The sequence below is a fragment of the Sinohyriopsis cumingii genome, chromosome 7 (genome assembly GCF_028554795.1).
Source record: "Sinohyriopsis cumingii isolate HCF-2022 chromosome 7, ASM2855479v2, whole genome shotgun sequence".
In the NCBI taxonomy this organism is placed as follows: Eukaryota; Metazoa; Mollusca; class Bivalvia; order Unionida; family Unionidae; genus Sinohyriopsis; species Sinohyriopsis cumingii.
The window spans coordinates 61,562,411-61,588,046 of NC_142967.1; the positions used below are offsets into that span (position 1 = coordinate 61,562,411).

Genomic DNA, 25,636 nt, shown 5'->3' on the forward strand with positions numbered 1-25,636 from the left:
TTTAGATTTTCGAGGTTTCTGAGGTACGTTGTGGACCTTGCATCCACGCTATCAGTATTCTAAGAAAAAAATCTCTTATTTGCTTCATATAAAGAGCTATAACATTAGAAATGTGCTAAGAATGACAATTAGCAAGTATTTTCCAGCCATGTAGTAGCAATTTCAATACCTGTCTCCAATTACATGCACAATAGCTAATCTTTGGGGAATTTCATGTTTTAAATGAAAATGTGCTGATTTGTCTTGGCTTACAGAAAGGAGACTGGTACGTTATGAAGCAACTGATAAGAACATTTGAATTTACTATATTTGTATATTTATTTTGCATGACATATCCCATTCTTGAAGCAGTTGCTTGCATAATGGGGGTATGGGAGAATCTTGCAATTATGCAACAAATAATAGAAATTCAGTGCATGGACCACAATACCATTCCAGCTATGGCCCGATGATCTGTCCATCCATCTGTGTGACTAAAACACTGGTTAGAATTTGCATTTATGTCACTTTCTCAGACACTATTATTCATAGTCACAGAAGTTGATCTTTAGATGTGTCATGTGGAGCATAATTTTCTGAGCAAATCAGGTCATTATCACCTACAGATCAATCTACTCCAGTAATTTTAGTTAACCTTTGCATGAAGTCATTTTCACAGGCATTACTCCCAATAGAGTCAAATAACTCTGTATCTAATAGTGTCATGAAAAGTACTATGGCCAACAGTGAAAACTAGCTTACTGTAAAATATATTTCATGGTTCAGTGATTTCTCTATGCTGGAGTTTGCATTTAAATAAATTTCTTTGAGATTATTACTAGAGCTGATACCAGATGGCTGAACAAACATATACAACATCAAACCATATGCGAAATTTCCTTGCAATCTGGACAGTAATATAGTAACTGGAGAAGAGTAATGATTTTCCTCATGGTGACACATAGTATCAGTATTTCATCAAGAAACCCAACCAAACTATCAGTGCCTGCCTTGACATTGTGACATGGACAGACCCGAAATGGGTAAATCTATCAGCAAATCGAAAAAAGAATGCTGAATGAACCCAAATGAAATGCAGAATGAATGTATATGAAATGATTGCATTTAGAAGAAAACCAAGAGTACACATGGAAAACACATAATGATTTCTAACCAATGATAATGGAATGAAATGTTAATACATAGAATTAAATGATTTGAAAAGTTTGTTATTTTCAGCCTGCTGCTAAATTTCATATCAAAAGCCCTTTTGCATAATAATCAGTAATGAGATTTTTTACAATGACTGACAGTTTTTCACTCCTTACATGGCATGGCATTATTTTTGTCAAGGCAAACATAAAACTTATTTTGATATGATAATATCATCACTGGTGCTTGTATCTCTAGAACTTTTATTTGAAAAAAATGAGAGAAACAAAAAGAAAAAATTCTGATAAATATTCTACAATTATATTTGCACAAAAATTTTACAGCTGTCATTATTTGTTATTTATAGTAAAATCAATACTGTCTTTGTACTTAATGCATTTGCTATTTTATTAAACCACTTTGAATAAGACAACATGTAAAAGCAATAATTGTTTCGCTTTAAGAATCAAAACTGGAAAACCCTATCTCTGTAAATGCATTTCCATTTTGCTCCAAATGAAGAAAAATGAATGGAAACAATGAATGGATGTGACAAATGCATTTCTGAAACCACACAGAAAACTGAGAAAATAATAGCAAAAATGCGAAACACATAAAGAATGCAAATGAATTTTAATGCATTTTAAATTCTAAGGAAGTGCAACTGAAATAGATATTTAGTAAAATTACCATCAGGGTATATACCACCTTAATGACAGAAAAGTGATATTAATGGATGCCCAGACACGCTGATATGCACAACCTTACTAGCAGGCAAAACTTGAGTCCCTGCCCCGAGTAAGACACTACAATGTACCACCTTACTAGCAGGCAACAATGAGTATCAGTCCCTGCCCTGAGTAAGACACTGCAGTGTATCACCTTACTAGCAGGCAACACTGAGTATCAGTCCCTGCCCTGAGTATGTCACTGCAATGTACCACCTTACTAGCAGGTAACACTGAGTATCAGTCCCTGCCCTGAGTAAGACACTGCAGTGTACCACCTTACTAGCAGGCAACACTGAGTATCAGTCGCTGCCCTGAGTATGTCACTGCAATGTACCACCTTACTAGCAGGCAACACTGAGTATCAGTCGCTGCCCTGAGTATGTCACTTAATTCCTTACTACTTTACCAACAGACAAAACTGATCATCCACGGTTGCCCTGAAAAAGTTACATGTACCAAATCACCAATCAGCAGAAATGATCATCAGTGTCTGCCATGACTATAACATGTACCACATTACCAAAAGACACATTGAAAATTAATGCATACTCTGACACTGACACTTACCACCTTACTGGATGACAGAACTTTACTGGCTGACATAGGGGTCTTGCCATAGGGTGAATGAAAAACGGAGCTGTGCTGTATCTTACTGCAGGAGGCTGGCGTCTTTGAAGTATCATTAATCTGCAAAAATAACAATAATACAAAGTATAAATGGATGAATTTCAATATTAATATTTAAGAATTCTTCAAGTTTTTGCCAGAAATGTTTGAAGGTGTAGTGATAAATAATGTAACTGCTAATTTTAAACATTCATCTCAAATGAAGTCACCATATACATGCCATTTTAACTTTTGTCAGGGCTAATAATCCTTTCAAACCATTAACTTTATGTCTAAATCAGTATGTAGTCCATTCATCAGCCTCGGTGAAAAGATAAATGAGTTATTCAGCATATTTTTACACATACGTTTTCTCTCACAGAGACTGGTTGACCTTTGATCTCTGTACTATATTCTATTATCTGGTTAAACTCTACTATAATGTCCCATGCAGGTATTTGTGCAAAGTTGGAGACACTGTTCTAGTTCACAGAGAAATCAAACTATTGATACACAAATCACAATACAATGATTCACTGCTATAGGATGCATAAGTATAATACAAACCTCCATATAACACAGGTATAATCACAGAACCTGTTTCTACTTGGTACAAGTTATTTTTGCCTGTAATGTAACCCAGTAAAAGGTTAACATGCCAAAAACAACATGAAAGTAGTGCAAATTACACCAACCATATCATACCACAAAAGCCTGGATTAGTCATGCTGACCTTTTTCTGTAAAAGGATAAAAACAAAACTGCAACATTATCTTGCATTCAATCTTTTAGATTTTACGACATGCCACCTTTGTCAATGAAAACACAAAGTTCTGGTTCCTAGATCACAAACTTAATTTACTCTACAATTATTTGATGTTGCTGTACTCTACAATTATTTGATGTTGCTGCCACAATAACAAACGGGCATTTGTTTGGTCCTCCATAATTGCTGCAACTTGAATAACACATATGCCCTTCATCAAAGCAACTTGGCCACAATCTTCAATAAAAGCAATGCACCCTTCAGCAAAGGAAGTCAGCACCAAGCTAGAATAAATGGAATGGAATCTGATCAATTGTTGCATTTTCCAAAGTATTGAAATATGTTCTTAAAAATGTCCTTTTTGCACGAAAAGTAACTTTTTGCTTACAGTGGCTACCAATGACAGCATAAAACAAAATTAAATTCCAATCTTTTAAACCTAAATATATGGCCCTCAAGTTAATGTGGGACATCTCGCAAAGATGCTTGTTAAAAGTGTTCACTTGCTGACACGTTTTCATTTCCCTATGAATAGCCTCACCTCACCCTGCTGGTAGCCTCTTTGAGATGACAGTTGTCACAGCAGACCAAAATCAAGGCCAATTTAAGCACATGTACCTGAAGTATGTAAACAACTATACAGCCATGTACTAGTGGGCACAATGAATAGCACAGTGAATTGTTAAGTGTTTATTTCTCTCAGTTTAAGTCCAACTTACTAACATATCTCTTCTTACAAATTTCACTTGTATGCAAAATATGATTTTTTTTCTCAGCCCCCACCCTCCAATCTAGACATCCACTTATGTTGACAATATTACCTTGGTCCAGAGAATGTCAAGATAAATGGGTAGTACTGTAATGATATTATTATTGTTTATGTTAATGGCTGCATCTAAACATGAGTTGTCCATTCTTAACCAACCTATTGCATACATTTTTACACTACAGTTAAAACAAACTTTTCTATGTTAGTATGAAAGTAAAAATAAAAACAACTTTAAAGTAAAAAAACATAGCATGCATGTAGTGAGCAGATGTTAGTATGAAATAATAATCACTGAGATAATTTTTGTTCATGTACATGCAAACATTCTGAAGAGTTGACAAGTCAGACAGTAATGCAAACTTCAAGGCAGACCAAACTAAAAAACAAAACAAAATTGGTTATCTGCATTCGTTGAAGCAAGATTCAGTAGAAGTTTATCTATTAAGATTTTGGATTATGTTCAGTCAAAACTGAAATCTTGAGAGTCAGTTCTTTTGGAAAGTCATTAGCCCATAGCTGTGATTCCTTGTTACTGGTGGAAACAAATGATGTGTAAGATTTCTTGTCTTGTACAGAATAATGAGAAATACTTGTGACTTATTTTGTCAGAAACACAAAATCTGATTTTTGTAAAAGCGTTTCTGTTTCCATGTATTACTGTGTGTATCTTTTGGATATGAAACATACAGAGGATTATTTTATACTTTATTATATTTTCAACTTCTCAACATATTCTATTATCAAATGCTCACATCATTTTATATGCAAAAATATACCCATACACTAAGAAGGTTATATATTATTCAAATATCAATAATGTACATCACAGAATTGTCAGTTCATTTTTCCACTTGTCCTTAAATTTTCTACAAACTGCAGAGATTGACTCTCCTTCTCCTCCTCCTCAGAGCTGACACTATCTTTGTTTCTTTGGAGTCTGAGGGTCAGAAAATTCATCACTGGCAGATCGTTTCCGAGACTGAGACAGACAAGAAAATATACTTTGTGCCACTGTGATTTTAAAGTTCAGATGTATGCAGATATGCCAACCCTGAAGAGACTGTCTCAGTTGATTTCTTCCATAAGTTTGAACAGTTTTCAGTAAGGTGTAACAAATGATCATTAATTGTTATTGTAAAACTGGTTATGTCTTTAAAAGTTTGTTATTTGAAACAAATAGCGACGGTCAACATTATATTCAACTGAAAAGTTTGTAAAGTACATGATTTACCCACTAGTACAGTTGCACAAACTTCAATTCCAAAATCCTATTTAGTTCAACGGCTTGTTGCCATTTATCAGCTTGACTTAAATCTTGGATTTTTTTCTGTCATTTCACATGACAATCATATATCCTGCCACAAATCATACTCAAACTGACACATAATGTTCAATACACATAGTTGTCTCCCTACCATCTTTTATTCACAAAAACCAGAATATTCCTTTTTATTCTTCTGTGCTGATTATTAACACTTTTTAAGAGGCTTAATTACCGTTTCATCTCCAACATGTATTCCATGCTGGACACCATTTTAAATTTTTTTATAATCAACAGTCTGATCATGCAGATGCTTCGCAAGAATAAAATGTGCAGTTTAAAGCGTCTGAGGTATTACTGTAAAGTTAGCCTGGTTCTCTGAAAAATTCCACTAAATTTAATATGAAACCCGGATTGAATTAAATACGGATGAACCAGCTATCGGGATTTGTTGGCAACAATCGTTTTTCCGTAGTTTTTGCTTTTATTCCTTAAGTACGTATTTCAAGGGTTTTAAACCTTTTGCCGATTTAAGCAAATTAATTGCCAATAAAACACAATCTCACGATGAAAACTGGCATTGTGAGATTCTTTAATTTTCCGTTTTGTCTAACTGATTATAATTTAAGAACAATGAAAGAAACGCCAATATTTATCAGAAATGAATCCAGTGAAGTCATAAATGGTTCCGAATTTTTAAACATTCTGAAGTCAATTGCCAATAAAACAATTCAAGCTGGTCCATTTACCTCAATAACCGGCTTCATGAACCACCATTTGCTCTAGTTCCGACCAAGTGATTATAATTTGATGTGCACACATACCAATGCTAATAAAGGATCAAAAGTGAGTCCACTCATGTCATAATTGTTTCCTATTCCTCTGTCATAAACTTCAAACGTAATATAAAAACTATCCAACCTAATTCAGTTGCACCTAAGCGTGATATCAGTGAATTGTTAACTCTACATGCGTCAAAAAGATGCATAGATTGGAATTTCCGTACGTAAAAAATGGGTCATATTTAAATTTCAAGTGTCAAAACATAAGAGTAGGAGTCTATTGAAAACCCTGATCTAACCCCACGTATTCCAACAAAGACTGTTGATTTAGTTATGATTATCTGCTTCTGACTGATTTGGATAATCCAAGTCAAGAAGACACTTGCTTTTTCTTATTTGGAATTAGTGGAAACATCTGTTTGATACACAATTCAATCACCATGAAAAAAAGGACCATAACTGTTCAATTTCTTTACATGTGCACCCAACTGTACACAATCCTGAGGAACAATAGCATTCCGTCAGTGAAGATAGGACTACAGATGCTAATAAACAAATGGCTGAAGAAAAAACCCAACAAATTATCATATGATAGCTCTATAAATTATGCAGTACTGCTGTGATGGTTGAGACTTCAGTATAAAACAGATGAAATCTGAAAGGCTAGCAGACACTTACATGTACAATATACAACTGGTAACAGACAATAATCATGGAAAACATTTTGCTTAGTTTGACTGAAATGCCACAGGTAAAAGTACACAAGAATAGTTGTGATTTGTTATTAGCACAATGGGATGTGGAAAATGAATAGAAAAAGTCACAATTGTGGTCAAAGCCATGAGCCTACCTCCAACTGTGGAATCTACATGAGATTTTGATGAATACAAGTTTGATTAAGTGTTTGATGAATATGATTACATGCACTTGTTAGCATCCCTTACAATCATTGCATATAATCATATTCAAATGAAATATTAAAATAAATAAATATTTTTCCCCAAACGTTGTCATGTGCTTCTTTATTCCCCATTTTTGATATCAATGAAGTAGCCATGATATTCATTTCAAAACAAAAATTGATATTTCTCCATGCAGTAAGGGCAAATTAAAATGCCTGCAAATATACTGATTTAAAAGATCTGGCCAACTTTGTAATAACATTTTACTGTCTCTTTTCTCAATTCATTAAAGTGAAAAATTATAAAGGCTATGTTCTCAGCAAGGGAATAATGAAATAAGCAGATTTTCTTGGATAATGACACTAAAATGGGATATTATTTCTTTTGACATTACAGAAATTTGTTGTAAACTGCATTGATCATCATTTGTGAAGGAAAAATAATTTTAAAAATCTGCTTTCTGTATTTATAACATGATCCTACAAAATAGCTTGAGAAAAATAAAACCTATTTTAACTGCTCTGTTGCCATATTTTAGTAATGTTTATGAAACCTGAATTTTACCAACAGAACTTGAGTCTTGACCTAAATTTCAGTCCAGAATATAGCAGTTTCCTTTGCTGAAATTTAAGTTTGACTAAATATAATTGGCAATCAAATGTCTCAAATCTAGACCTAAGACTTATTTTCAACTGGAAGCATACCAGGTTCCAAAGGCATGCTCATGCTTAAACTAGGACTCAACCAAAAAAGTCTAATATAAGCGGTTTGTTTACTAAGAAGTAACCAATCTGATATCAACATTCTGAGTACAGTGGGTCCTTAGCTGACAGCCTTAAAACCGGCTATACAGAATGATGTAAAGAAATGAATTTATATAAATAACAACAGAGTAAACTATTCTCCAGAAATGCTATACAAATTACTATTTATAGAAAATGTCATGCACTTTTTCCGGTGGAAAACTAATGAAAGATGCGTGCATAAATGTGTGTAAAGAAAAGGGTTCACATTTCCAGTTTTAAATCTGGAAGAGAGTTATTAGTATTATCAAACTCCAAATGGTTGCAGAGAAGATGAACACGAGTCAATACCTTGTATTTCAACTCTACTTTTATTTCCAAACCGTCACTATTATCCAGCTAGAATAAAACACAGAAAACAGCACAATAATACTCCTTGAAAATTGTTATATACATTTAATTTGCTTTGTTTGTTTAACTTTTTTCCATGATTATATGTTATTTACATCTGTATCTTGTAATTGACTATTGTCCACAACCAAGTTAATGATTGATCTGACCTGTGACATTTGTTTTGTAAACAACATAACACATAGCTAAGATTTCTCTATGACTATAGAATGAATATTGAGATCATTATTAATGGAGATAAACATGTTTGTTTGAATCTGAGTCTAGAACATCAGTTTGTCCCTTTGAAATTCCTTAACTTTTTGACAACTCTGAATGTTTTCGAGCGAAGACTGACATACATCCTGACTCTATTATTGTGTCTCAGCTTTTTATATCAATGTTATTTACTTGAAATATTACTCATTCTTGCTATAACGCCAAAAACAGATTTAGTCTTATTGTTGTGTTCAGCTTTTAATTTAGGTGCATTTATTTATTCTAATTATTATTCACTGGAATTACAAAGTGCTCAATAATATCCTTGGACTAAAGATTAATGTGGAATTCTAGTGAATTCAGTCAAGGTCAATATTACTAATATTCACCATTAATTTGTTACAGATACAACTGCTTTGTGAAAAGAGATAATTGTAAAAATTATTTTGTGATGAATAATGAAAACATATTGTTAATATAATTAAAGTCACAACATGATTTCTTATTCGTTTAAACTAGTGACATACTTTTATAGTGAAAAAGTACTGTGATAAGTACCACCACCAAAATATACCATGGTAAACACTTAATACCGTGCACTTCTAGTTGTTTGTTCATAATACTCGTAACAAATTTCAGACTGAGACATGCTGATACATTAGGCAATGGCAGATCTGGGTTTTTACAGAAAGATTATATATATATATATATAATATAGTTTTTAACGACATTTTTCAGCACAAGATAGGCTATACATGGCAGCCAGTATAACAAATGGATTAAGAACCATGGAAAACCGCAGGAAGAACCACCAAACCACGAGAAGCTACTGGCAAATTTCTCACGTACCAACGTTAGCCAAGCCTGAGACTCGAACCCACGCAGACAGCGGTGCGATGGCAGTGATCCGGAACAGTGAGCGCTTTAGACCAGTCGGTGCCCCCATCCATATATATATATATATATATATATATATATATATATATATATATATATATATATATATATATATATATATATATAACTACTTACATTATGTATGTATATTGTTACTTAATTTTATATTCCAATAATCTATGCAAGTTTTTCTGAATTCTGGATGTGACAAAAGGATGAAATATTGCACTGATGTCTAATCCAGGACAAAAGTCTACTGAATCCCATGTATCATCCAAAAGTCATACCACTGATATGCTTGAAATAACTATTTCTATTTTTAAAGGCGTATCATTAATTTATCTTAAGCTACGTAAATATCTAAATTTCTTGATAAGCATTATTTGAACAGATCTGTACCACAAATATCATTTAATTATTATGCAGCTTGTATCATGTCCCCTCAAAACCCCCAATTTTTTGTTTTGCACAAAGTCACTGAAACATCTCAATGACAAAACTGATTCCAAAAGTTTCAGTTCTCCTGTTTTTGTTTGATCAGTCCAATCCCTCTCAAATTTGCAAATGCATCAGACCTAGAAATCAGTCTGATCAGTCCCAATGATACTGAATGTTCCTAACTCAAACAATAACGCAACTCAAACCTTCACATTTGATAAGCAAATAATGTATATTAATTTACTTTCGAGGGAATTCATTTTCTTGGTTTTGCAAAGTATATTATTTTCAATGGTGTCTAATTTCATAGACTGGGAAGAGGGTACATCCATTACCAGAAACTTTGGAATGGAGTGCCACCATTTCCGAAGATAAACCACTGTCCATTGGGTTATTAAATTCATGGATCAAAACATTTACATACATTGGTATCCCACAAAAAGTAGCAAACATTAGAATTTTGAATTCAGTCTGAATTGTGGGTGTAGAAATGTTTTTATAATCTTAGGTCCAGTCCAACAAGGTATCAATGTTGACATAAAGAAATTAGAAAACAAATATTCACAGGTACAACACATATTCACAGGTACAACACATATTCACAGGTAAAGAAAGGTGATGCAAAGCTCATCATCTAGTGTCTTATGAATGTAGAGGTATGAAGGTTTAACATGTATCTTTACTGTGAATCTCATGCTAATGATCTCCTAGATGAATGAACATACATGTAGGAAGATTAAAATCAATGTCTTTGTCAGACCCACCTTTCTAATTTTAGGTGTTTTGCTGGGTGTTGTTTGAATCAATCGTCTTTTTGCTGGGGTTGATGGTTTACTTCCATATATCACTTCTTCCTCCACCATTTTATTTCTTGCACGAATCTGAAAATAAAATCTGAGCATAAAACATAACTCAGGTTTAATAACAAACAAGTCACAACCACAAGGAAAATAGGTTTCTGTGACATAATTACTTTAAAAATGACTTAGAAACGACCACATCATGCTCAAAAACATGAAATAGTGTCAAAAAACTAAACAACTTTCACAACCAAAATATCACGAAATATGAGAAATATGAATAATATAATTTATGTTTTCTGGCTTGGTTTGGTGTTTCAAGGTACAGCAGCTCACGAAGGCTATTTAGTGCCAAGGCAACTAGTAAAATGCCTTGTACAAAGACACACAATAGTAGCTGACCTGGGTTGATCCAATGGTAGGAATCGAACCAGCAACATTTTGTCCACAAGTTCAACATGCTAATCTCTGTCACCCCATTCAGCATCATCTGGCCAGGTATCCATGAAACTACCAAACTTTGAAATACATACTCAAATTAAGCAAAAACTATTTTAATAACACAAATGATTTATGTACAAAAGGTTTTTAAAACTGGATAGATTTGGTGTAAATATTTTATGAAATTAATCAAATACTTTCATTTGGTAGAGATAAGAGTTGAGTAATGAGTTAGAGTGTGCCCTAATATTGCAAAGCTGCATGAATACAGGGCTTGATATATGAATACTGGTAGGAAAGTAATCCTTAAATTGTCAGTTACATGAATCTTTACTTTTAATATATATATATATATATATATATATATATATATATATATATATATATATATATATATTTTTATCTACAAATGGCTTCATGTAAGTCATTTGACTCATCAAGGCAAAAAACAATGCGTCAAAATCCAAACCTATGAGTCTTATTCTAGCCAATGATCAGTTTTCAGGAGTTTTTAAAACATAATTACATTGTTTAAATACACAAAGAAAATATTAGTTATATAATGTGACTAAAGTCAATTCCCAGAGCGCGTGTTTTCCGTTTGAGAGTTATAATCTAGCCATTTAAGTAGTTAGACCAAACCTTAATTTTGTTTAAATCAACAAAACATAATATTGGGTTTGTCAATTTATCTACTGGCGATTTTTTTTGGACAGATCCTTTGTCTTTGTCAATGCATAAAACCTAACATTTGGGTTTGTCAATTTACATACCCGCGACTATTTTTGTGCATCAAATTGGTGTGTGTGATTATGATTTTTAAAGTAGCCTTAACAATTTTTTAGTCATATCACTACGATGTCTGCAGTGTGGCAATTTATAGTGATGTCTAGCACTGGGGCATCATGCCGCAGACATGTAGCATCATGTCCCACCCTGTCACATTATCCTGACACCAGGCCAACAAGTCCTAACACTAACCTCTTAATGTTGAGCACCTAGCAAGGCAGCTGTTAGTACCATTTTTTTTAAAGTCTTTGGTATGACTCGGCCGGGGTACAAACCAATGACCTCCCGCTTCGGAGGCGGACGCTCTAACCACTAGGCCAACAGAGCAGTCCACATCAAATTGGAAAAGTCTGCATATTTAATGCATGAGTAGATAACATTGTGTGTGTGTGTATATATACATATATATACAGAGAGAGAGAGAGAGAGAGAGCATCTACATTTATAGGTTCATGTAGTTAACAATATATATATATATACATACACACACACACCCCAATTAAAATTCGAGGATTTTACTTAAATTCTTACTGTCTGTTAAGTACCAAATGCAAATTTTCTCAAAATGTTGTTGTTGTTGTAGGGTTTAACGCCATTTTTCAGCACACGATAGGTTATACATGGCGGCCAGTATTAATGATGGAGGAAGAACCCAGGAAAACCCCGGAAAGAAACACTGATCCATGAGAAGCTACTGGCAAGCTTTCTCACATACCCACATTAGCCGAATCTGAGACTTGATCCAACGCAGACAGAGGTGAGATGGCAGTGATCCGTAATGGACAGTAAGAACTGGTTAGAGTAAATCTAAGATGCTGATTCCCCCAAAATATTGGATAAACATATGATCATTTCATTTACTACAATTACAGAATTACATACCCTAAGATTATGACCTACCCTTTCCTCTTTCTCTCTGACTTTTCTTTCATTATAATTGATCCAGCTCTGTTCCAAGTAAGCAACCACACGTTTGCCATAAATAAGAACTATTTCTCCATGCTCCTTTTCCCAGGCTGCAACTTCCTCCCTGAGTTCAGCCTCCATCTAAACATTTCAGAAACAATATATATAAATTAGCCTTAGAATTGTTCTCTTCAGCAGTACCAAAAATCCATGCCAAAGTGAGAGTTGGGGGAGGGATAAACAACACAGTAAGGGCTATTTCAAGGAAAAAGCTGAAGGTGAGGGTGGGTGGGAAGCAGGAACTGCCATCCTTTGTGAGTGTACCAACACCAAATTTGTAATCATTTTTGAGGCACCACAACATCCAATCACCATAACTGATATTAAAATGAGGAAATACTGTATTTAAAATACTTTTTATTTAAAAACCCACAAATATAAGTTAATATATGAAAATAATGGATAACTAAAGCAAAATGGATATTCAAAATGAGATGATGTTACTTTCTGCAATGTAGTTTTAACTTCATATTTTTCTTCACTGACACTTCTGTATTAAAAAAAGGGTTTTCATGTTGCTGATGAACTCAATCCCTATTATAAGAAAGAAAATAAACAAATTCTCATGCATTTAATAACAATATAATAATGCATAATATGGCATTCATTAAATACATACTGCTGAAATATGTTTTATTCACTGATAAGTTCCTTTCTGTATTGGGTTTCACAGTCAATTTATACTTGGAAGGTTATGTTTGGGGCTTTAAACTGGTGCAAATCAAACCCACATCTCAGAGGTGAGCGGCAGACAGTGGAATCAATTTGGCCCCTCAGCTACACAGGTACTAGCATGCCTGTAAGCTTGAATGATGAGTACAGCTTTTGTAATAATGCAGAGAATAATTTTGCCCCAAAGTCTGACAGGTTCTCTTTTCAAATGACAGGTTCTCTTTTCAAATAGTCATAGTACAATTTAATATGAATCACTTGGAATTTAATATCAGTCACTGGCTGTAAACAAATAATAACTGAATGTTGATAAGCCAGGTATTACAAAATCAGTACTCATGCTGCCAGGCAAAGTCGGTGACCAAGTCACCCAAAATGTAAACGTAAATCTTCAATTAGGAAAGCAAAAAGGACTTAAGCCGACTCAAAAGTCCAAGAAAACATCACAAGATGCATGCTATAAGTTCTAAATACATTTATATAGGTAAACTTATAATAGCAAAAATTATGTGCATACCTCTGTCAGGCTTGGTATGTATGAATATTATTACATAAAAATGTTAGAAGTCAATATAATTTATTTGAAAAGTGAAGAAATGTATTTTTCTGTTTTCTTCTCGTTTCTGCCTAATTCAGATTTGCATATAACTTAATGGTACAAGAATTGGGTATTCGTGGGTTGCTGTTACACTACTTCTCCCTTTTGACTCAAGTTAATTATCGTTTGGTTGATGTGTTTATTGCCACAGACTTAATGTATCAATGCACCAGTAAGTAAAAGGCAATAACACATCAAAATATTTATATAGTTGCCTGTCAAAATTCCCTCTTAACCCAAGCCAATTTCAGAGTTTTAGCAATTAACTGGCCTGTACTGCTGTTGGAAAACAAAAGAAAAATCTGCCAATTTTAAACAAAGGCAACACCGACACAACCAGCTTTCCAATGTGTGGAAAATTATGATTTTGTTTAACCAAAACACAAAATAAAAATAGATTGATGATGATCTTTGTGAATCTATATTAAGAATTTTAGACTTAATTTTTACTATTCTTTCATGAACATGTAACTGTTATGTAAATATATGCTGGTTATATGCCTTGCATAAACGTGTACTTTTTCTAGAGATTACCTCAGTTTGTAGGATCAGTTATATCACTGCAAAAGGAATAACTCCAGACAGCGTTGATCAAAGTAAACAAAACAAGCTATTAACAATTAGCTGAAATGTTATCTGGAAGAATGAAATTTTGGTGGAACCAATGAATAAAGTAAAATCTGTATCTAATATGTTAGGAAATAAAGGATTTAAATCAAGCTAAGCACAATTTGCACTGTGTAAGTACTGTTCATTATAGCACAGCCTGGTCTCCCAGCTAATCTTGAACCAGGCCATGAATTATGAAGTCTTTTATTTACTTTTATTCAATTTCATGTTGGAGAAATCATAAAAATATGTACATTCAAAATAATAACAAAATCATAATAGTTTATAACAGTTTAGTAAGTGTTGTGACACTGATGGTTTTTTTTTTTTTACATGCATACAATTCTTAGGACACGGAAAAAATTATTTTTTCATGTCCCAAGATTTAGACATTATACCATAATGTCCAAATCTCGGGACAAGAAAAAGGAAACTTACAAATTTTCAAGTTTAGACCTTGGGCCACAGATAAGCTGAGCCCCCCCCCCCCCCCCCCCCCCGGCCCTTTCCAGGGTTTTCATTTTTTCCTAAATTGTTTGGCTTATACATGTACATGAGTATATACAGAAGTTGGATCCAACTACAAACTGCAGTGACCCAGATCTGCCAGTGCATAATGTGCTGGCAGATTTTAGTCTCTATGCAGTTTCTTTGGACCAATCAGTAGATGTACACAGACCCTGATCTGACAGTGCATTATGTGACAGCAGTTCAGGGTCTATGTTGCAAGCATTTGTACTCAACTAATGAGCAAGTATCTATGGCATTTATTAGAAGCAAGGAACTTTTCCATTGCTTACTGATCACGTCTAATATATGGATCACAAAATTCTGCTGTCAAGTGCAGTTTACAATTGGACTTAATTTATAAATGAATATACAAAATAAATATTTTTTCTGCAAATAATCCCCAGCTTGCTCATTTTCAATTCCCAGAGATTCTTTTAAAATAATTAAGCAGTAGATATTGAATTTCAAAAGAAATCATAAGCTTCATTAGAGTTTTCGTAAAACTTATCTTCAAGCTCTCCCACCCCAACATCTGTGGCTCCTGGAGTAATGTCCCAAGTTTCAATAATGGGTACATGGGCAAATTTCATATCTATATTTGAATTTGTCTTTTCATGTTCAGTAAGTGAATACATGACTCTCAATAACTCAGGGGTCTATGCAGTTTGTTAAATCTCAAAACCTTTTACACCTTTTTTCTAACTTGAATACGTCAGACCATCAGTAAGTTAAAAATTATTTTTGGGAATTTGTTTAGTTTTCACCTTCATCAGAATAATACCCATAGCCTTATATATGGATACTGATGATAGAGTGAACAGAAGTGAAAATTACTGTATTCAAAGACAGCATGACTGATCAACTTGGCTGACATGTTACTCAAACAATTTCACAAATACTTTGGATTACTCTGATCTGAATGGATGTAAATAAGGATGAGAAAGAAGAAAGGAGTTGAAATATGATAACAGAATCTTGATATCTGAGAGTCCCTGTGAATTTCACATTAAAAAGTTCTTAGATAGCCCATTTACTGAGAACCCCACTCCCATCTATCAATAACATTATGCATTCTCTCTTATTTCCAAGCCTATTAGGAGACATTTTACATTGATGCTTACAGTTGGCATATTAATTTTTACAATTTATCAGTTTATATAAGATTCTGCAGCAGTTATCATATATACTTGCTTATAAGTCCACAAATAACATAGACTCTTATCTGCTGTCATATAATGCACTGGAAGACCAGGGTCAAGGATGTTTGTTCTACTGATCAGTAAAAAACAAATGGCATAGACCCATATCTGCCTGTGTCTTACTTAATGGATCTGTGCAGTTTGCAGTTCAATTCAACTTGTAAGCAAGTATATATGGCAATTACATCCTGGCTTTTACACCTAGTTCTCAAGGTCAACCTGGGACTTTTTTGTTGCAGTAATATATAACCAGAGTCACATGCCAACTGTGGTTGGAAATGGGCATCAGTTACAATGGCAGCTTTCCAGTGAGGATCAGGAAACCTGCTGAAACAAGTTATGACTACACAGTGCAGTACTAACAGCAATTTAAAATCTGTGAATTTGGATCACAAAATTTATTTGAAACCTAAAGTACCTCTCACTCTGCCATATTTATCTAGATTTAGCTCGAACCAAATTCTACAAAAAGGTTACTCCATATTAACTATATCATAATCTTATTCATGACCAACCTTGGGTAATTCTTTTGTTATCTTCTTCCTTGCTTTCTCTTCTTGCAAAAATTTTCCACCACGATCATTGAAAAATCTATTTGGATCACTGGCTTTCCTCTGAAAAATAATAGTTAAAAGTTTAAAACATGATTAACATTACAAACATCATGACTTCAAATATCATAACCTGTATCTGATTTTCTTAACTCATTAACCCCTGCCACCACAATAACTCGTACTATACCTCCCTCATCTTCCGAGTGCCATAATAATGTGGCTTAGTTTACCTAGCTTGTGGCAGTATAAGTCTAGGCTTGTATCCTGCACAAGTGAAATCGACGCAAACCATTGGTTGATTTCAAACCATTTTCTAATTATGCAGGCAGTTTAACCAATAAAATTTTAGCTTACACAGAGTGAACATTGCTGAACAAAGGAAAAACAATTTGACTTTGATAGTGGCTGAAATCGTGGAAATATATAGATCTGAAAATGATGGAAAGTGATGAGAATCAGCCACTGGAAGTACACTTTTACTTGACAGATTCTGCTGGAGTATTCACATGAGGTTAAGTTTGCAAAGAGATGACAATTGGAATTTCTGTGCACATAAAATACAGGGTTACTAGCATATTTATCTCAAAATTTTCAAGGTTTTTTCAAGGTTCAAAATCGTGTCTTTTAAGGTGCATTATTACATTGATTTTAAAGGATACATAAATGAAACTGTATGTAAACACAAGCTAATACTTACTATTTTTCCATACCAGGAACATCTCTTGCAAATTTATTTTAAAAAAGCAAACAAAATAAAACATGAAGTTGATAGAATGATCATTGATATCTTTCCCATTAATATTAAACATCTACATCTGGGCAATAGAATAATGTAGTCACTGAACAAAGTTCATTTTACTCTGTCTACACTACACTATTTACAAAGTCCAAAATATTTTAGAGTGAATTTTTCAGTTCTTGTAGCTTGTCATCAAGCTGTTTTTCAAGAGCTCCAAGTTCAGCAATTTTGTCCTTTTCACTTCTCAAATTATTTTGATGTCAGATAAAGGAAATTTTCCTATGGATCTTTGCTTCCAATATATAGTCATCAGCAGCAGCTGTCACTGTCTGAATGTCTTTTTCAGTACCTTCCTTTCTTCCACTCATCCAAATAAACAAAAAAAAGTACAGAGATTTTGTTTATATTATCGCTTATTTAAAAACAGCGTATGGATATTTCAAACTATTTTATATTAGATATATTAATATTTCTCTCAGCTTAGCTGTATTCTATATTTTATTTATTGTTTTCATTGCAAATATCATCTGTCCTATTTCCACTCAATCTCAAAATACAACCGGATTAAACAAATTTCTTAATTAAGACTATATACATTTTTATATTTTAAAACTTGAATTGCTGTGTTTACAGACATACCTCTTTCATCAAAAATGATTTCATGCTGAAGGCTTCCTGTTTTGCCTGTATTAGGTGCTATTATAAGAGCTTGTTTTTTTTCCAGCTGCATGTAACCATGCAGCACTCTCTCCCATTGCACACAAATCAATATCCTTCTGGCATAATTTGCATTTTTCAAAGCTCTCAAAGAAAGATATCATAATCAAAACTTTATATTTTTCTTCATCTAGTCACAGAAGTTGGAATCGACAAACAGCCACGCTGAAGTGAATGATTCAAATTTAAACCAATGGTACATCCAGGCTTCGTACAATCAGAAGTTAAAAAAATAAGATTGTACAGCTTTTTAGGGTACCCAGACAATATTTTGAATTTTCAAGCTGTTTTCAAGGCCCTGAAGCAATAATTCATTTTTCAAGGTCCTCTATGGACCCTGAAAAGAGAATTATTTCTTGTGTTGATGGTGTTAATTATTTAGAGTGAATTAATAATGGCTTTTATGGATTATTCATGGCAAGAGAAGCAAATTGGTATGTAAATCATTTATTTTAACCTTTATGCACAGTTTTATTTCTGCATGTAGCATGAAATTTATACCATTATGTAAGCAGTTTTACTGAGAACCGCCGTGCCAAATTTCAGCTTAATTAAAGGAATGTAAATAAAAAATAACAAATTTATTGCATGTGGTCGCTTCTTTAAAAATCTACAAGCCAGGTGCTGTGAGCAAGTCTCAGGGATACAGGAACCGCTAAGGCTAATACTGCTATAGGTGATATCATTTCAAGTATGCTGTAGGGGAATGCGTAGCTGTCTGGCTCAGGGGTTAATGAGTTAATACTCATTTAAGTGCATGCATATTTAAAAAAGAATTATAATAAAAAAACACTAAGGCAAACAAAATTTGCTAGGTAAATTGTTCTGTCCCTATTTAGTGAATTAGTACAACTTATTTTCTTTTCTGATCATCCTCAAGCACACTGTGTGATTTCTTTTTTAAATCTTGTGTAAAAGGTAAAAACAGAACCATTTTATATAAAATATTTATTAGTGTACAACTCAGTTCCAACTGCACAGACCTAGATATCATCGTATTAACTCACATGCAGATTTGGGTCTATGCTATTTGCTAGGAACAATCTGTAAAACAAAAATTACTGAATCTGATCTGCTATTAAATGATGCTCTTCATTATAAACCACTCTTTATTAGCACTCTCATTTGCAATCTTCATAGCATTATTCTAAACCTAGCATTTCCCAACAATAGTGTTACTAAATGCAACTGCAGTCTGGGATTTTAACCTGATATGAGCACTAGCTACCCATCAAGGTCATCAGTGTGCTCTGGGTTCTCCATTTTTATTCACATCAAAAACCACATCACACCATTATTTGAATCCACAATTGTAAACCTTCACTCAAAAAGTAAATGTGTTACTCCAAAGTCTGCATGAAATGTGCTGATATGTGTTTTGACTGGTCATAATATTGTAAAGTATGAGTTGGAGGCATGTAAAGTTTAATAACAGTAGAGATGAGGTAACACATAAAATATAAGACCATGTTTGAAAATTCAATGAATAATATTGGAAAATTTAACTTATTTTTTCTATAGCTGTCATGTCTGTGCCGAACCTCAGTTAATTAGGAAAAGCCCAGTCATGGAGCCATGATTTAATATGCAGTCAAGTAGTGGAAGAAAAAAAAACACATTAAAAACCAAAACTGAATACCTCAAATTCCACCATATCTGTAAATAGTTTTTCTCTTCTCTCTACTTTCTGCAACATACTGGAATATTTTTCATAGTACTCCTTCATTTTGTTGACTTCTTTCTCATGCAATTCCAGTAATTCTTCTGTGTAGTTGTCTGTGAAAGAAAACAGAAAATTTGCATTTAAAATTAATCAGAGAATAATTCTGTAGACCAGAGGCCAAAAATATATTAGATAGATCTAGTTCAAATTCAATGAATATTTCAATTTAAATTTTCAGGTGGCTCTTAATTGTTTTACTCTGATGTTGCATTTGCTAAATTAATTGCCCTTGATGTATAATTTAGCACAAGCACACTACAATTAAAACTGCAATGCCTCTTGGTCAGGATTTAATCCAATTGTAATCCAAGACCTATGCATGACCTGCCAACTGAAGACTTCAAATGCATTTCTTTAATCCCTTTCTGTCATGCCCCTAATGAAGTTGTTGTTGTTGTTGTGGGGTTTAATGCCATTTTTCAGCACATGATAGGCTATGCATGGCAGCCAGTATTAATGGTGGAGGAAGAACCCAGGAAAACCGCAGGAAGAACCACTGACCCATGAGAAACTACTGGCAAGCTTTCTCACATACCCACATTGGCCAAATCCTAGACTCGAACCCACGCAGACAGAGGTGAGATGGCAGTGATCCGTAACAGAGAGCGCTTTTGACCACTTGGGGCCCCCCTAATGAAGTAAGCACCCCATATAATCAAAGAAATGAGATAAAACAAGTGATTCTAGTTAACAGACCATCAGCATGTTTTTTTCCACAATATGTCAACTTGATAAATAATCCAAAACTACTTAAACTATTATATCAAATCAAAATTTTAAAAAATTTGCTTTCAGTAACACCTTTAATACAGTTCAACATAAAAAAAGATCTTAATGAACGAAAACTCGCTTTGAAATGGAATTTTCCCAAAACCCTTCATTAATTGCTATCAGAATTTTGAAAGTTATGCCATAGTTCCCGAGTTTTAATGAAATTTAGTGATATGTGCCAAAATTTCTGCCAACGTAAATTAAAAAAAATATAATGAAAATAGTCTTGTCCATTTTAAAGATAATTTCTATAAAAAAAATTTGACTGATCATGAAATATTTCCATCTAACTATTGTAAACACATCATTTTCCTAAAGACAGATCTTGTATTTTTGAGGGAAAAAAATTTAAATTTAAATTTAAATTTAAAATAATTTTGAATTACCCGCATCATGCATATAAAATTAAATATGGGTGCATTCCTCATTGTTCCTGGAAAAGCCCTAAGATTACCTATCATTAAACAAGACTATGATCTATTTTACCTATATTTAAATATGTATTTATTTAAACCTATAGCAACAAAAGGGGACTGAAATAACAGTACATTCAAAGGTTTTTTTTATTACTTCTCCTGGTTGCATTAGTTGCAAGGGTCAAATCTTGGGGAACCATGTCAAACTTGAGCACAATATCTTCAGACAAAGGAATGGAAGTTTGAATGCACTAAGAAAACTATGATAAAACAGTCATAGTTTGCAGCCTGGCTGCATTAAGTACAGGTAAAAAAAAGGGGTGCTAATTGCTTTAATGTTCCCAGTTACTTACTCATTAACAAATCCAATCTAAGACATACTGCTCCAGCTGTACCTGTTCCATGTTCTCCTCTGTTCTGTATTGACTGATCTACCATGCAAGTCATGGGTTTGAGGTCTTTGCAAGTACACGCCCACACACAAAATGTGTTACATATGCAAGAGATGCTCCTGAATGGACCAGAGGCAAGTGACAACAGTTCTCCATTTTTATAATGTTGTTCATAGGAGTCATAAATGTCATCTACACTCCAATTGAGGTCACAATCTGATTAAAATCAGGTCTTGACTGTTATACATGAAGATCTGACAGTGACTACTTAGGGTCATGTTCTATCAACCAATGTCATTACCATAATCACTAATTATATCAGCCAAGCTGATGAAGTCTTATATCTTCACATATGGAGACTTAGCACTGTGGATGAAGAACATGAAAGTGTACCGAATGATTTCAATCACTTCAGATTTTTTATAGCTGCATTTCCATTGGCCAATTCAAAGGTCACAAGAACATAACCCGTGTGGTCGTCATCAGATCTTCATGCAGAACAGCGGAGATCTGATTTTAATCAGACTGACTGAGGCCACTTTACAATGCTATGTAATGTAATACTTTGGTATCTTTCAACAAAGATGTATCATACTCAAGTGCACATATAAAAAAATATAATATTTAATGAAGTGAATCTAAATGATAGATAGGATATTCACTTGCTCCTAGTGAATAATGGATAAGTTTCATTAGATGCGTGAAAATACTTAAGGTTTCCACCCACAATATGAAATATATTATTTACTTGGAGCAAGAAAATTTTCTTTTTGTTTTATGCTCATCCCTAGCAATATGTATAACAGATTGAAGTAGCATATTTCTTACTGTATTCTGTGCAATAATGTCAATGGTTTACCACTCATGTTCTGCTGTGTTTTGTGTACATCTGCACAGAAAATATAGGTAACAACATAAGTTTCCTTCCCTGTTAAAGGTAAAACAACACTTTAAAAAATGAAGAAAAAAAAAGCATTTGCACAGTGCTGGGTTATAACTTGGGTCATTCATAAGACAAGGCAGCCAGGTGTACCACTTGACCATATTTAGTTTCATAATTTCTTGGCCATAATGTTATCGACGGCTATTGATGGGCTGTGTAAATCATTTTTCACTCCAGTGAATTATTGATACTATTTCTCTAAAAAAATCCAGTAATTCATGGCTAAGCATAAAATAAATATTTTTCTCTCAAGCCAAGAATTATAATGAAGTAAAAAATAAAAATGTAACCATGGAACAATGCCAACCCCTGGTGAGAAAAAAATGTATTCAAAGTGGACAAAAAGAGTAATCCGAGCAGAAAAAGAGTAATCCACATATAACATGATAAAAATTCAATGAACATGTGTACAAAATGATTTCTTTATCCCTCTGGAGTTTTAACATCAATTACTAATTCAAGTTTTCATATATAACACTTTGAGCTTTAAAAAGCAACAGACACTCATATTGCACTTCAAAACACTTTGTACCAGCTGAGACTATGAATGTTTTGCACACCAGTAGAGCATTAAGTTCTGGGTTACAAATCCTGATCTAATTCGGTTTTATTTTTGTTAACAATACTGCACAATCTCTCACAGTCAGCATTAGAATGGTAAAGGACCAATATTCCTTTAATAACCTGACAAAGAAGAGGAAATTTATATCTTCCAGTTATTGGGTCTTTTAGCTGGGAAATAAGATGGAAAAAAAATCAACTCTGTCCGCATGAAGTACACTGTCAGGTAGAGTGCCAACTTGTGACTTCAGGAGTTCTCCCAATGTATCATCAACCTTTACTGCAGCATGGCGCATCATATGACAGAGATAACCTGATATGCACAATGATGGAGTCATTTTTCAAGATATAGAAAGCAACTCCTTTATGAATTCCAGTCATCACTGATGCAGTATCAGCTGAAAACCCCATACAGTTTTGCCAACTTATGTTTATTCAAAGCATTATCAAGCAAATAAAAAAATGTTTTCTCCACTTGAATCTACTGGTAATTCTGGTAATGAAAGAAGAGCACTCTGGCTTTGCCCTTTTCGTTGTCAAAGTCTCTTGCACAGAATGGGTACAACTTTTTGTCATAATCACTACTCCTGTCTATTGCAATTCTAAATGGTCCAATTTTCTGAAATTTTCTGTGATTTATCATCTGCTAAACACCTAACAATATTAGATGATTTTGTTCTTGCATATGTATATTTTCTGTAATTTCAGAATCAGGAAACATCCTTTTGAACAAAGGATCAATGAAGCCTTCTACCGCTAGGAGCAGTCTGTGTTCTATTAAGAACTAAGTAGATAATGCCTCTGCATTTATAAAATTCATGTCCACAATTTAGTTCTGCTGTAAAAAAGAAGTTACCTTAGTACTGGAGTTAGTAAAACAAAGTAAAACAAGCTAAGTCAAGGTTCCTTTGTTTTACCACTATTACCAACATTAAAATCCTTTCCACACAGCCTGCAAGGGGCATGAAGCTGCCCTAGAATAGAACACTGTATTGTGTAATTCATGTATTCATTTCTGAATTGGTTTTTATGTCTTTTCCTAATCCATCTGTGAAATTATTTGAAAAATATTTATGCTCTAACACAAGCATCGATTAGAAAAAAATCTGATTTGACTTTTAGTGCCAAATACCTACAAACTGGTTCTGTACCAGATATGAATTAGAACAAAGAATCTGCAAGCAAAGATTAACAGTTAGGAAACCAGCCTGTTCTCTCCTAAGCCATACAGCTGCTATAAATAGAAACTGAGGTCAAAAGAGGAAAGTAGAAACCAGCATGTTTCTTGGAAATATGGCAGCTGTCGTAAATAGAACATAATATTGTTATGAAAGTGCATGCAAGTCTAAAGACAAGCATACTCTTATGTCATAGTTACATACAATCCGTCTTTTCTAGAATACGGTCTGTGGGATTAATGGGATGATAATACAAATGAGAAAACAAATTATTAATTTTTTGGGAGGGGGTTATATAGAAAACGTGTAATCCAAATACATTTATGCGTAAGGCATAACTTAGTGGGGAAAAAAGCATAATGATTACACCAAAAGCTTAATGGTTGGCATGTATGATGATAAGCCACAAGTGCTTGAAACAACATGACCACAAAACTCAACCAAGTTCTCAAGAATGGACAGACAAACAGAAGGACAGGAGTAACATTATATCCCCCTACCAATGGTGAGGCAGAAAAAACAAGCAAATATAGAACAAAATCTAAGCAGTGTCTTTGGATCCATGGATATACATGCTGTAAGAGGAGCAGTAGTATACAGACGGACTTCAGGGTAAGTGACCTCCATGATCACTGATAAATACTCACCGTCTTTCATTGGTTTGAAATATTCCCTTTGGACCTCACTGTAAAAACACTTGTCCCACCAAGACACTAATTCCTTCCTCATCCCTTCCACAAACTTCTGCATGTTGTTAAACTTCAGCTTCTCACATCTCTCCACCTCCTCCTTCAGCTGTAGACATGGAATTTAAAAAGAAAGTCTTAATTCTTGCAAGAAAACCAGTGTCTAGAAATGAATGGTAAATGCACTTATGTGTCTGTCTGAAATAACTGGATGGTTTTATGAATAGGCAAGATCATATTCCAAATGAACCAATATACCAATACAGGTTTGATTTACTAGACTATAAGAATCAATGGACAGTTTTCTTACTCTTTAGTAGCCTGTTTCAGTCAACTAGCAATTAATGCTTCATACTAAATTAAGTTAAAAAAAGACAAAGCTCTTCTTGCAGACAAATATTCTGTTGGTGAAACAGAGGCCAGAAATATTCTACAATAGTCCTAAATTTTAAAACAACTTGCATTTAAATCATGAAAGTCAATGTAACATTTTCATTAATACGGAAATGCTTACAGCCTTTAATACACTGGTTTTGTATCCTTCTTTTCCCTTTGAAAAAGCTGTGGTTTCTTCCTGTGGAATTGAGAGTCTCTCCCATAAAACATGAATGCGATCCCACAAGTCCTTCACTCTTTTCTCCATCTCATGCTTACTTCTCTCTGCCTAAAATACAAGGATTTAAACAATGAAGGAACTGGTGCTATCTTTGTACAATTCATGATTCACTGATGTTATT

General features: G+C 33.8%; 1 protein-coding gene across 5 annotated transcripts in view; it reads right to left on the minus strand.

The window, feature by feature from the left end:
- LOC149795365 (protein regulator of cytokinesis 1-like) overlaps nt 1–25,636 on the minus strand; it is a 61,332-nt gene that overhangs the window by 18,798 nt on the left and 16,898 nt on the right. For 4 of the 5 annotated variants that reach the window (XM_089965138.1, XM_089965139.1, XM_089965135.1 and 1 more), the window contains exons 5-12: nt 25,414–25,563; nt 24,861–25,008; nt 19,869–20,005; nt 16,735–16,833; nt 12,566–12,712; nt 10,400–10,516; nt 8,043–8,090; nt 2,430–2,549 (exon numbers count right to left, since the gene is read on the minus strand). In XM_089965138.1, the coding sequence (XP_089821264.1) occupies nt 2,430–2,549; nt 8,043–8,090; nt 10,400–10,516; nt 12,566–12,712; nt 16,735–16,833; nt 19,869–20,005; nt 24,861–25,008; nt 25,414–25,563 (966 nt within the window). The remainder of the gene's footprint in view (nt 1–2,429; nt 2,550–8,042; nt 8,091–10,399; nt 10,517–12,565; nt 12,713–16,734; nt 16,834–19,868; nt 20,006–24,860; nt 25,009–25,413; nt 25,564–25,636) is intronic. The other variant, XM_089965137.1, reaches the window with a different exon arrangement.